The following is a 13,227-nucleotide window of genomic DNA, read 5'->3' as shown; positions in this document are numbered from 1 at the left end:
GAAATTAATTATATTATAAACCTAACCTAACCTTCCACACCATTAATCTTATCTTTTATCACTGATTCCTTATCAGCTGTCTCTTATCAAACATGACCGATTTAGTGACGCTAAAATGTTTTATGTCAAATTGAATTCAAAAGCAATAACCGTTGTTTCGAACATCACGGCTGATATCAATACCGGATTTCTGGATTAAATAATCCTTAATCCAGTAGGATTTAAAGATGTAAATGTAATTCGTAATCACTTTGCAAAAGATTACGGATTGTAATCCGTTTTGCCCGTGTCTGGTTTTGATCGGTTGAAACAAAATTTGTAATCATCTACTGCGTTTAAAGATGTCACCACCAACGACCGCCAAATAGATAAATGTATAACCTATACAAAGCAAAGTATAAGTATATATTTTTAAACTATATTTGATAAAACTTCGATGCGGACCTGAAAATATATTGTTTTCACAAAGGTTTGTTTTTATTTTTGTGTATGGACCCACGTTATCTTCAAAATTGCTGAACCCATTCCAATAATCCATTCCAGTGCACAGGATACAAATATCTATGTGACACTTTTACATTCGGTTAGAGATGAGAGACAAGTGATAAGAGATAACAGATGTACAAAATCATATCCGCAATTCAATGTTTTTCCGCGGAACCGAGAAAATAACTAGTTTTTTTTTTCAATTATTGTTTTTAATTAATTGCTTTATATATATATATATATATATACATTATAATTGTGGGTCCTTTGTCCTCCATATGTTTCACACGGTGGTGACGGCTCGTTCAAACCGTAGTTGTTTGTTTGTGTAAATCTCACGCCGGAAACAATATAATACATCATAATAATTGTTATTAAACGAATTTTGTAAAACTTAAATACAGCCTTGTACGCTATTGTGTTCTTGAAGCGCATTTACTCGACTGGCAGACATTGGAGCTGTTTTCGAATTAACGGTTGACGTTCACACCATAAAGTCAGTAAAAAAAAAATAATACTATTGCCGGTACAGTTAGTTATTTAAGATAGATTTAGTACTGAAAAAAGATAATTATCGTTAGTTGTTACTTGTGAATTTTTTTTTACCACCTAGGTAAATTATTATAGTTGAGAAATATTATAAAATTGCTATTATTGTAAGAGCTATTAAGACATTAAATTATCTCGATTACCATATTGTATTTTTACATAACTTTTTGTCAGAAAAATGTGTTCTTTGTCTTGGATAACTTATTGTTCTTTGGGCCCACAAAGATCTCGTATATTACCAGAGAAATAACCTGAGACCCATTTATAACACGAATAAATTATTTTATTAAGGTCCTTACTATTTTTAATACATTTGTAACATATGTTTAATGTGAGTGTCTTACAAAAAAATTATTATTTGGTTTTTCTCGAAGCCATCATTTTTCCCTTTGACAGGAAAACGCCTCACATATCATTATCAACATCGTTAAAATTATCATCATATTATCACAGATAAGATAAAACCAGATGGTGCACTTCTGGATTTCTTATCTGTGATATTATTATCATTATCAATATTGATAATGATAAAAATAATAAATATGATAGTACCACATGCAGAGTTGTGCATTGTTATTCAAGTAAAAGTTATTCAAATAATTTTAAAAATAAAACTATAGAATGAAATACCGATTAGAATAATTAAAAACTTCATTACTCGAATAATATTTAAAAATATTAATTTAATAGTTTGCAAGTGTTCTTTTTTTTTTCAATTATATTTGAAAATATAATTCCTTATAAGTATAATTTATATTTAGAAAATATACAAAACCGGTAAATTTATAGAAAGACAATTTTTTTGTACTCCAATAAAATATGAAATGTCTATTCGAATAAGAATTTGCACAACTCTGACCACAAGTTAACGATTATGATAACATTGATAAAAATATAAAAGGACATTGATAACAATGATATTAATAATCATAATAACAATAATGATATCCATTTTCAATGATATTGATAGTGATAATAGTGTCGATGATTTTTTTGTTTATAAAATAATAATGAACATTTTTATAATTAAAACCTAAAGGCGCTATCGAAAATGAAAAAAATGTAGCTGGTGCTGTTGTTTTTTACAGTACTACCACTCTAAAATAACGCACAAACGTCCAAAGTCGGTCGCTGGTGATTTTCAAAACTGGCTCTAACCCGTCGTTAAAGCTGCCACTACATTGTTATATTAATTATTACACATATAATATTATTGTAAGTATAGTATTACTCAGTGATACTGTATTAGTATACATTACAGTACATTTTATTATAACATAATTATATTTATACTAATATACTTTGTTCTTTCTTTTTTTTCGCCTTCTTCTTTTTCCCATCCACATTCATTTCCTTTACCGTTTTTCTATCATCTTACTTCACAACAAGCTCAAATTATCTCAAATTCTGATCACCCTGGTGATATTAATTATACAATTTTTCGTTTTGTTTTGTTCATCAAATCGTTAATTTTTTTTATTATTATTATCATCATTTCTTTTTTTTTACATTTGTAAGTCAATTATGAATACATTTAAATTAAATAAAAAAATTACTAAACTTAAAAGATAATAATAATAGTACACAGTACACAGTATTTACACAAACTCACGTCGTTATAGGTCTAAGTTAAGGTAAAAAAAAAAAAAAAACAATCATATCATCATCGAGGAATGAGTATTCGTCAAAAAATGGTCAGGGGGAAGGGGACATAGAAAGGGGGGGGGGGGGTGAGAGGGCGATAAAAGTACAAAAGTTTTATTCTCTATTTTAAACGATATAAATTTAAAAAAGTAATAATAAATAGAGGTAGTTTCGCGTTTTTTTTATTTTTTTTTACAATAAATTACAAATAGACAAAAAAAAAACGAAAACGGTTAATAGGTAATGATTGTATTATATAAAAAAAAACAAGTAAGTCAGAAGCAAGACGGGTTGAAGAAGACACACGGTTGGCGGGGGGTGGGAAGGAGCGAGTTGTGGATTTTCATTATATTTTTTTTGTATTTGCGTTTTTGTAAAACAACTTATTTTTGCGATTTCGATTAGGAAATATTTTATTTTGTACTCGGGAGAGGGGGTGGCGGTTTTTTTTGTTTGTTTGTTTCATTCAGTTTTCAGTTGTTTGGTCGGCGGTTCGCTGCTCTGCGAATTTGAATCCTCCGAAAAGGTCAATTGGTGAGCCACGAATTCGGTGGGTTCTTGAGAATGGGAATCGCTCACCGAGAAGGCTATAAATAAGACACAAATAAGAGAATTCGATTAACGAACGGTTTTAGAAAAATAAACAACAGAGGACTACTACTCACAAGTGTTGGAGTCGTCGGCCATGGCGACGAAATTCGACGGCATCTCCATCGGTCTCTTGCCCAATATGTTCTCCTTGTTGGCGTGCGAATGCTCCTTGGACTTCTTTTTCTGTCGAGAAAAGAATAAAATCAAAATAATCGTTGTTTACAGTCAAACCAGCAGCAAGCAAAGTATTAGCAGAGGCACAGAAAGTACACTGAACTCAATATACTATGGAACGCTCATTGCCTATAGTCGGCTGCTTATGAAAATGTCCCCCCCGGGTAGGAGGCTACCATTTTGTGTACTTTTATTGTTCTATCCATGATATTTATTGTTTTTTCTATGATTTATCATATATATATATATGATAAGGTTATCATATATATATGATAACCTGTTATCACAGAATAGATAAAATTATCATCACCTAACCTAACATTTTAAGACATCATAGAAAAATGACGTATCATTTTTACTTTCTATAAAAATGTACACAAAATGGCTGCCTCCCAGGTGGGGTCATTTTTCAATCTGAACGCGCGTTCCATACATTGAATTCAGTGTCTTAATGCACCAAAAAAACACTTATACATTAAAGACAAACGATCAATCCTAATTATGTCCTCACGTCCTAGTATTATAAATAATTTATATAAGATATTTTTCTTCTTTTTTTTTTTTATGTAAAAAAACTGGGTTTGTAATTAATTAACATGGTCGAAATGTATAAAAAAACAGTTTTTTCTTTAGACCGCGTGCAATCCCCTTAAATGAGGATATTATTTACAAAGAAAATGCCTTGGACTTAAATTAAGACGGTTTACCATCTCATACTAGAATGGCTTTTTCTTCATTCGTCGTGGCCTGTTTCATTGTAATACTTTGTCTAAAACTTTGTCCATTTTCTTTTTCATATTCTTCTTTGCCTTATTCCTTGTAAAATTTGGCCATCAATCAAATCTTCTCTCTCTCTATCTCGTCCTGTTATCTTCTTAGGTTTACCTCGACCTCTAATCTCTCTCTCACTACCTCATTTCATTTCCTTCTTTTATAATGCACGACCATCTCAATCTATCCTTATTTTTCCTCCATTTCACTATAGTTAAAAAGACATCATTCAAGTTATATCATTCAACATAACAAGCTTAGGTTAGGTTTGATTATGTTGGTTAGATGGTTTTTAGATTCTATTGCGTGTAAACTCAAACAGAAATTTGTTTTCCATCTATAAAAATAGAAATGTATTTTTTTTGAAAAAATTAAATTGAATTTATAAATAAAACAATATATATATATTTATATATAAATATATATATATTTTTTTATCAAAACAATAATTTCAAATAAATAATTAATAATTTAAACAAACATATTAATAATCAACAAATTTTCAATTTCCAACTAGAATAATTTTTTTGGTAAAATAAAAATTTAAAACTATATATAAATAAAAGATAAAACAACATGGTCGAACAAATATTTATATCTATTTAAAAAATATCATTGAAGTAGTATGTTGTTAATTTAATAAAATGTCATTCGAAGTTCTAACTAATATTATTATTCAAGTAATACAACATTAATATGGACTGTCAACTGAATGTGAAGTAAATACAAATTTACAATTTCAAAATGATTAAATTAGTTAGAACTACATTAAATAGTAATTTATTGTTTCAATTAATTGTTTTTTTGTAAAGTGTTATTAATTTGTTTATTTTATTTAAATAACAAATTATTTGTGTAAATAATTGTAAATGTGTTTAAATGCAATTTTGATTGTTATTGACGATCGTTCGAATGAAAATATTATAATATTTTAAATTATTATTTGGATCATAAATCAATTTTAAATTGTATAATTTTATGTTGAACACACTATATTATGTATAACATTGATTGAGATTTCATTCAAACAATATTTTTTTAATGCTCAGCTTTGAAAAATAATAAATTTAAAGAAAACCAAGTCATGTAAATAATACTACAACGAGGTTATTCAAATTTATAAGCCCCCTCCAAAAAAAAATATTTCACCTATTTTATAGATGGAAAACAAATTTTGGTATGAGTTTTACATGCAATAGAATCTAAACAACATGAGCAAACTTAACCTATTATGTTGAAATATATGCTAAAAATGATTTCTTGATTTGATTGATGGCCAAATTTTCCAAGGAATGAGGCAAAGAAGACTATGAAAAAAAAAATGGACAAAGTTTTAGACAAAGTATTACAATGAAACGTCCATGAATGAAGAAAAAGCCATTCTAGTATGAGATTATTATAGAGATGATCTTTTAACTTGAATACTTATTTATCTTAACAGAAATAATAATTAAAGTTAAAAAAATTTCAACTGTTAAAAGTCATATAAATATTTATCTACTTTAAAAAAATTGAATTTGAAAAAACTGCATTTTTTTAAATATAATATAGTATATAAATATGTATATCATGTGAGTATTTTATAAAAAAAAAAAAAAACAATTATTTATAACTAATTCTATTGTATAATATATCATTTTTTATTGTTATTAAGTTTTTTCCCTTTTTTTATTACGATTATTACTACTAACAATTATTTAAAAATATTAGGTATTTAAACTTGTTAAAAAAAAATAAATACAAATATATTATCTGAATTTTTATTTAAATAATAATTAGGTTTGGAATCGAGTAATAAAAACTTAAAATACAAGCAATTGGATCGCAAGTGGCAAAAACAAACCACTATTTTACTTGATCGATAAAATAGACACCTTCTCCTCAGCTTGACGTCAAAATCTGATACGTTGAGCGATTTCTACTTTTATGAAAACCATTACAAGAATAGTATCGAAAATCCTAACCTTACAACATATCGTCCTAATATAACTGTGACAACGCTGATGATGGCATTGTGATAACCTCTGCCTTTCTTAAAATCGTCATTAGGCGACTGACGTTAAGCTTAATTGATTTATAATTAACCGTCGTGAGATATTGCAATAAACGTTAGATAAATCTAAAAAACGACTGGCACATAAAGAAAAATATGTATTAATAATAATAACTGGTTTTTAATAGAGTAATTTAAATTAGAAAAAAACCATAATATGAAAACAAAATAAAAATAAATTCTTTAATGATTGGTTTGACTTGATAACACAAGGTACTTGACGATTGGGTTTAAGCAAACGGATTTAATGAGAAATATGGAACGCGACAACACGTCTTAGTCTACGTTAAGATTTTTGGCGAAGAATTTATAAAATGAAAATATTTTTCCTTAGGAAAAGAAAAACAAAAATTATAATAATCTTTATCGTTACAAACCTGATCGTTGGATATTATCGGAACCCATTTGTAAATTTTCATGGTAGTCTCTCCGATCGTTACCCATTTCTTTTCCCTGAAAAAAAAAATAAAAACTATTATAAAAAGTTTTAATTTTAATAGTGTAGAATTTTAAAAATAAATATCATTAGAATATTTTGTTTAGTTGGTTATAGAAAAAAACGAGACTATTTTAAATAGACAAGTTGTCAGTTAAATTTTAAAACACAATTACTAAAAAAAAAACATCCAACCGCTCGCAACGCAAAATATGCTATACGGATTTTACAACATCGTCTTCTATTCGACACAAATTAATTGTTACGCAAACTTTGTTTTAAATATTTAACTGACAAAATATGATTTAAATTCAAAGGTAACAACAACGAATGAATATGAATTGTAATGTTTTTACATTGTACGAGTCTGTCATATAGCGCTACGGTGTTAGAATTGTGGTATGTAAACAAACTGTATTTATAGTTTGATACGGCAAGAAAAAAGTCAACAGTTTATGATAAATAGCGTTTGGACTTAATAGAAAGAATGATTTAACAATTGCCCATTGTTTTCAAACCTTTATCATTGATCATAATGTACATGTCTGCACAATTTATTATTTTTTAATAAAATTCACATTCGGTTAGGTTAGGTATGTATAATTTAAGTGGTTATGATGATTAATAAATACCAAAAACACCTATGTATTATTAGAAATTAAAATAACACGACATGCAATGCATAACTAATTTATATACAAACTAAGGCAATGAAATCACCAATTATATTGTCATTGTATCTACAAAAGAAAAAAACAATATTACCTACACTTGTTCTAAAATCATTTCTTGAAACTTATGTTGTTTTTTCTTCCCTTAAATATAAGTGTCATTTAATTTCTCTTTGAAACTTAGTTTAAAAATTTGCACATAGAGTTCTCAATTTTTTTTTTAACAAATTCTTGAACATTTTAACAAACATAAACGTATACATATACAAATGAATGCACAACGAAAAAAGATAGGGACGACTTAATCTAAAATCCATGTTAGAAAGGTTTTTTTTGTGTTACTCGAGCCCAATAAACCTCTATTTTTTTATTTAATACCAATCGTTCGGTAGAGATTTTTTATTTGTGGAAAATTTACCCTTTCCTTCCTAGGTCTCTAACATTTTTATCTCAAAAATTGTATTTACAATCAGGAAAATTCTAGTTTTAACACCATTTATCTACTTTTTCCATCACGAGATGGTTTCTTGATAAATTCGCTGACGGCTGGTCAGTCCGTCGCCGGACATGGGGATGACGACAATAATCTACAGCCGGGTCGACACTAAGGCAACATTGATTATCGAAACACGAAAGCAAATAGGGCGGCAACATATTGCGATATGGTAAGTTGCTAACTTAGTGTGGACAGGGCTTAAACTTAACGCACTGACGCTTCCCCCCACACGGAATCCGATTGAGGCTATACTTTTGCCGCGCCTCGTCGAGGAGGTACCCGAGGACTATTGTCACGGTGTAAACGAAAAATGATTATCTCCTGCGCAAGTATTAGCTCTTCGTGCACCTACATTGGGCGACGGGCACAAAGCGCTGCACGCTACATTACGGCGACGACAGAACTGTTTAGCGTAGCGCTACGTTACGACGGCTTCGGCAACAATCGGCGTGGACTTACCATCGGCGGACCTTGTCCACCACTTGCATTACTCTCTTGATGTCATCCTTGGCTCTGCTTCTGGTCTCTGCTCGCACCGACCGAGACATCATAATCTGCCCAACACAACCGAACGTTGGTGCGACGCTGGAAACAAACGGCGGCGGCGGTGGACGGAGGATTTAATGCACTTTCCCACCAACAGCTGTGGCTGGAAAAGGGTTTGCGAGCATCGAAAATGGCCAACAGCCCGGCGATCCGTACACGGGGCGAAATTGCGGATAACGCGCGGTGTAAACAAACACAAACACAACGACAATAAATAAAATATGTATATAGCCGATCGATAGTGCGAAACGTTATCACCTTATTGGACGCCGCCGACGGTCGCCACCGAATCACGTGGCGCGCTCTGTTGACCGGGTGAGCGGTTACCTCCGGCTTACCATGGATACCCAACTAGCTGCTGCTGCTGATAATACAACTATACAACCAGATAGCTGCTGTCGACAATGTTTAGACTGATAAGGATTGTTTGCCTACCGCAAAAATGATTTTCCATCATCGTAGGTACCATGGATACTGGATATTATATATAATAAACTAGATTGCAAACTGCGATTACAATGGAAGTCGACGTCGGCCGTTTTTGTGGGATTAATGTATGTATAAAATAATATATAATATTATATCTGTGACTGTGCTATCAACTTAACTTATAATCAGTGATAACAGTTGTAATAAACATGTGATAAAGGTGTTATTCCCACAAAGATAGCGGAAAATGGTAACTTAAATTAACAATATTCAGTAAACATCTAGAACGCGATTTGACAAAATCAAAATATAATTATGTTATTTAAATAGGTATTGTAACAATATTACGATTACCTATTATTTTCCTACGTTTTTTTTAATTAGTATTTGTATCGTTTTTAATATATGCAATAGTTACAAAAAATATTAAATATCGAACGCACATTTAATTTTCAAGTCCCAATTTTAAATAAAACATACAGTTTTTATAAGTTTACATTTATTTCCCTTATGCATTTTTCGTCCACTCTGAAATTTTAGATTTAATCTTTGATTTTAAATGAATATTCGTCGTATAAGGCAAAGAAAAAAGGTACAAACTACAATCCAAATAATGTAATATAATTTAAAACTGCCTTGAATCTTAATTTAATAAATCAAATTCCTTAAATTAACATAATAATAATATTGTTTTAATTTTATAATCATTACTAATTTGTGGTAGTATGGTAATAATAAACTAGACTATATGAATATTCAGTTCAAACCTGATTTGATAATAATTAATTTATATTTTCTCCACGTCTTCCAGTTTGATTTCGTTTATGTACTCCATGAGTGACCGAATGATGCCGAAGTCGACACCTATGAACATCCGACCCATATAGACCAAGAACACTCTAGTGTTTTCCAAGCTGTTGTACTCGATCCGTTCACAGCTAGTTGTAACAGTTTCCCAACCCGTTAAAACATAATCCTTGGAAGTTTCATAAGGTATTCTAAACGCTCTATCGTCTACATTAAACGGTTCGATGGGTTGACACCCGAGAGGCAGACAAAGCGATACCAGTGTTGAGTGTGCATAGTCAACCACACTGTCTATCTTCTGGGTTCCTTGAGAGAGATTAGTGATGGCAGTAAGCAAGCCCCTTACGTGTGGATCTTTGATCAAGTTTAACATGTTACCGAATTGTTCCACCACTTTGGACCATTTTCGCACGTAATGCACGAATTGTGTTGAACCTTCTGAATATTGCAGTTGTAGGTACTTCATGTGTATTAACGTCAGCCGGGACATGACAACTTTTAGAATTGAAAAGTTCAGCGTATAGTATGTTTTTAAATTTCTCAGGTGGTCGGTGTCCCAATCCAGTGTATGCGCGTCGAGACAAGCTTTTTCCAATCGCACTTTAGTCACGTCCGACCATCTCATTTGCAAGTTGAATTCATACATTAAATCATGTGTAAACGACTTTCTCGAATCCATGTTGTTCATGTAAAATCTTTTGATTTTCAATTTTTTCATAAACTCTTCGTTGAACGACTTTGAACATATATTGTTTTTGATTATCAGATCTTTGGCTAAATGATAGTTTTGGTACACCAAATCTTTCAAATCGTCACATGTTGGTGGATTAGGTTTTGACGTAATCAATTTGCCGAAATTATCATACGAATTACCCTTACGGCATCCGGTTAGGTCTTTACGCAGTTGTTGGATGATAAAGTTGTGCGTGGTCACAAGCTTTTCATAGTCTACCCGTACACCCCTTGAATTTGTTGTAGATAAACCGGGCACTAAATTCAAGTACAAATGTAGTAGCCACAACGATCCCATACGCCTTACTTGTACACTGTACAATGAAGCTATCTGATGTTTTATAGTAAAAGTGTAATTACTTTGGTTGACAGCGTGCAGTATCATTTGCGTATTGTATGCAGGCCCGTTTAAAATCTGCATTAGCAGCATGTGTGTTAACCCGTTCAACATGTACGCGCATTTCAAATCATCGTGACGGTTACGTCTGACTAGATCATTGCTGGAATAATCATCATACCCGGTTACCAATAATAATTGTACTGATTGGCAAAACAACAACAGCACCAAGCCCAAAACGATTTGCTTCTGTGAGGGCACCATATTTCTGACTGAAGTAACTAGAACTAATATTGCTTTGTGATCCGGATATTTTATTCGTATAATATATTTGTTGATACAATATTCATTAACTGTCTATCACACATTTAATAATATGATTTTCATTAGTCTGAAATTTAGTTAGAAAATTTGTCACGTGTACTAAAACTTATTAACTGAAAGCGATTGTATGGTTTGCTGGATTATTATTTGTATTTGAATGACGTGTGTTCATGCCACCTAAATTTAAAGAAACTACTGCTATTGCTTATTTGATATTTGTTCAGAGACTTTAGACCACATTTTTTTTAACGTTTCGAAAAGAGTGTGTCATGTTGTTGTGATGGATAATGAAGATGGAAACACTTGATTTATTAAGACATTTTTATTTCTGAACCGATTAATGCAAAAGGGCCTTATTTCCATACCAACACAAACGAGTTGATTATGTTTTTTGTTCGTATTTTTTTTAAAGCATCAATGTACGTTAAAAGGGTCAACTCGGTCAAGTCAAAATAGGATGTATGCTTTGAGTATACTACGAAGTGACAGAACAGAGGAGAATTTAGGAAGACAGATACGATAAAGTACAGGCAAAGGGATACTAGTATTAAAAGTAGATAGCTAACCACACTATATATGTTCTTTAAGTCTTGTGATAAAAATAAAGTAATAAGCCATACATAACCATTACTTGTGAACTTATAATTTAAAAATGTATAGTTTATAAGTAAGTAATAAACAAAAATCAAACTATAACTGCTATGTAGTTAATTGCAATTCAACTTTTCAAATGCACCAGATGTTGTGTTCTACAATTTTCTGAATAGACCACATGCAAAATTAATTTGGTTTCCATTATTCAAATCTAGAATGTATAGGTGGTTTTAAAAAGTAGATTTTCGAATTTAAATCTCTACGCTCCCTACAAAGGTTTCTAAATACACTAAAAAATATTGAAATATATGAATTTTAACCCGTGCCCCACATGGGTTGAAGTTTCCATGGGATTTAAAATAGGATTTCGACACTTGTGCACAAATCAATGCACAAGTTTTTTCCTACTCCTTAGTTTTAGCTGAAGTTTTAACACTATACCCAAAAAAGTTCATACCTGTCTAAATTGTTGGGTCGTTCTCTGGATTTTTAAATCGAAATTATATTCTTTAATATGGAACGTAAAACAAACCCATCTTTTTTGTGTTTATTAAATTAAGGGTAATGAAAGCGGTTTGTTTTTTGTTTATATCTCAGAACAAAAATTTGACCGTCAACATTTTGGCTACTCGGTTATGTTGGAAACGAATATTTTGTTTTTTTAATATGTTAACAAAATGATTTTTACTATTGTCAAAATTTCAAATTTCATTTATTCAATTGCGATAAATTGAGTTTTTCAAATCATAATCGGGTTCCAGTTAAATGTTATTATCTCTTATCCGTTTTTCTGCCCATCAAATTGCGCTATTGCGTTAGCTAGTGCCATCTAGCGGATTTAATATTTCCTAATTTACTATTTCAACACCACTAGTGTATTGATTTTTTCTCGAAACAAAGTTTCAGTATAATTTCTGTGCTAAAGTTGTCAATAGCAATTCGATGATACCGGAGAAGTTTGTCAGGATAAAATTACCCGTTTAGTTAAAACCAAATTCCATTATAAATCAGGTGGACACTAATTAGATTTTCATTTACTCTACTTTTGGTATTACAATATAAAGGTTATTGTTAGTGGTCGACATAAAAACCTATAACTTATTCAATAAAATTACACATAAACGAATATATATTTTATCTTGTAAATTCAAAAACAAAAAACCCAATAAATACATATTTTTATTTAGGATACCTAAACAAATATAAAATAAACTATTGTTTTTTATTGTAATGCCACCACATCACGTACGTGTATTGTAAACCGACGAATCGCTAAATTACCGAGAAACGAACACATTACGATTAAATTATTATTTCTTCATTTGCGATATTTCGTTTCTTCAAAAAGCATCGAGCAAACCAGACTTCTTTCCATCCAGTCATAGAATTTTACACAGAATTATGGACCACTCCGCAATACCCAAGAACATTGTATTTTGTTTGGTGCTGTTCTTTTGCCAATCAGTACACCTATTGGAAACCGGGTACAAATACCCAAGCAATGAAATTATCGAAAAAGATCGTCTCTATGAGGATTTGAAATGCGCGTACCTGTATATTGGATTAACACACATGCTGCTTACGCGA

The 13,227-nt window shown here is 30.9% G+C and overlaps 1 protein-coding gene across 1 annotated transcript; it reads right to left on the bottom strand.

Moving 5' to 3' along the window:
- Positions 1 to 2,714: 2,714 nt before the first annotated feature.
- Positions 2,715 to 8,644, bottom strand: LOC126843079 (B-cell CLL/lymphoma 7 protein family member B). Its single transcript, XM_050580391.1, has 4 exons — positions 8,331 to 8,644; positions 6,646 to 6,721; positions 3,345 to 3,453; positions 2,715 to 3,266 (listed from the first exon to the last, which is right to left on the bottom strand). The coding sequence occupies exons 1-4, from the start codon at positions 8,420 to 8,422 to the stop codon at positions 3,142 to 3,144; spliced, it is 402 nt and encodes a 133-aa protein (XP_050436348.1). The 5' UTR covers positions 8,423 to 8,644; the 3' UTR covers positions 2,715 to 3,141.
- Between the last annotated feature and the right edge of the window lie 4,583 nt (positions 8,645 to 13,227).

This window comes from Adelges cooleyi, unplaced genomic scaffold, assembly GCF_023614345.1.
Source record: "Adelges cooleyi isolate 19-005CV unplaced genomic scaffold, UGA_ACOO_1.1 ACOO_flye_CR_arks_rails_tigmint_CR_PRNA_574, whole genome shotgun sequence".
NCBI classification, from domain to species: domain Eukaryota; kingdom Metazoa; phylum Arthropoda; class Insecta; order Hemiptera; family Adelgidae; genus Adelges; species Adelges cooleyi.
The sequence above is the reverse complement of the archived record's forward strand: the minus strand, read 5'-3'. Positions and strand labels throughout refer to the sequence as shown.

Bases quoted from the DNA above. Each gene is read 5' to 3' on its own strand.
- LOC126843079 (XM_050580391.1), bottom strand. From the start codon at position 8,422: ATGATGTCTCGGTCGGTGCGAGCAGAGACCAGAAGCAGAGCCAAGGAT. The intron at 6,722-8,330 runs GTAAGTCCACGC...TTTTTTTTTCAG, and splicing joins GTGGACAAGGTCCGCCGATG to GGAAAAGAAATGGGTAACGA. The intron at 3,267-3,344 runs GTGAGTAGTAGT...TCTTATTTATAG, and splicing joins GGCCGACGACTCCAACACTT to CCTTCTCGGTGAGCGATTCC.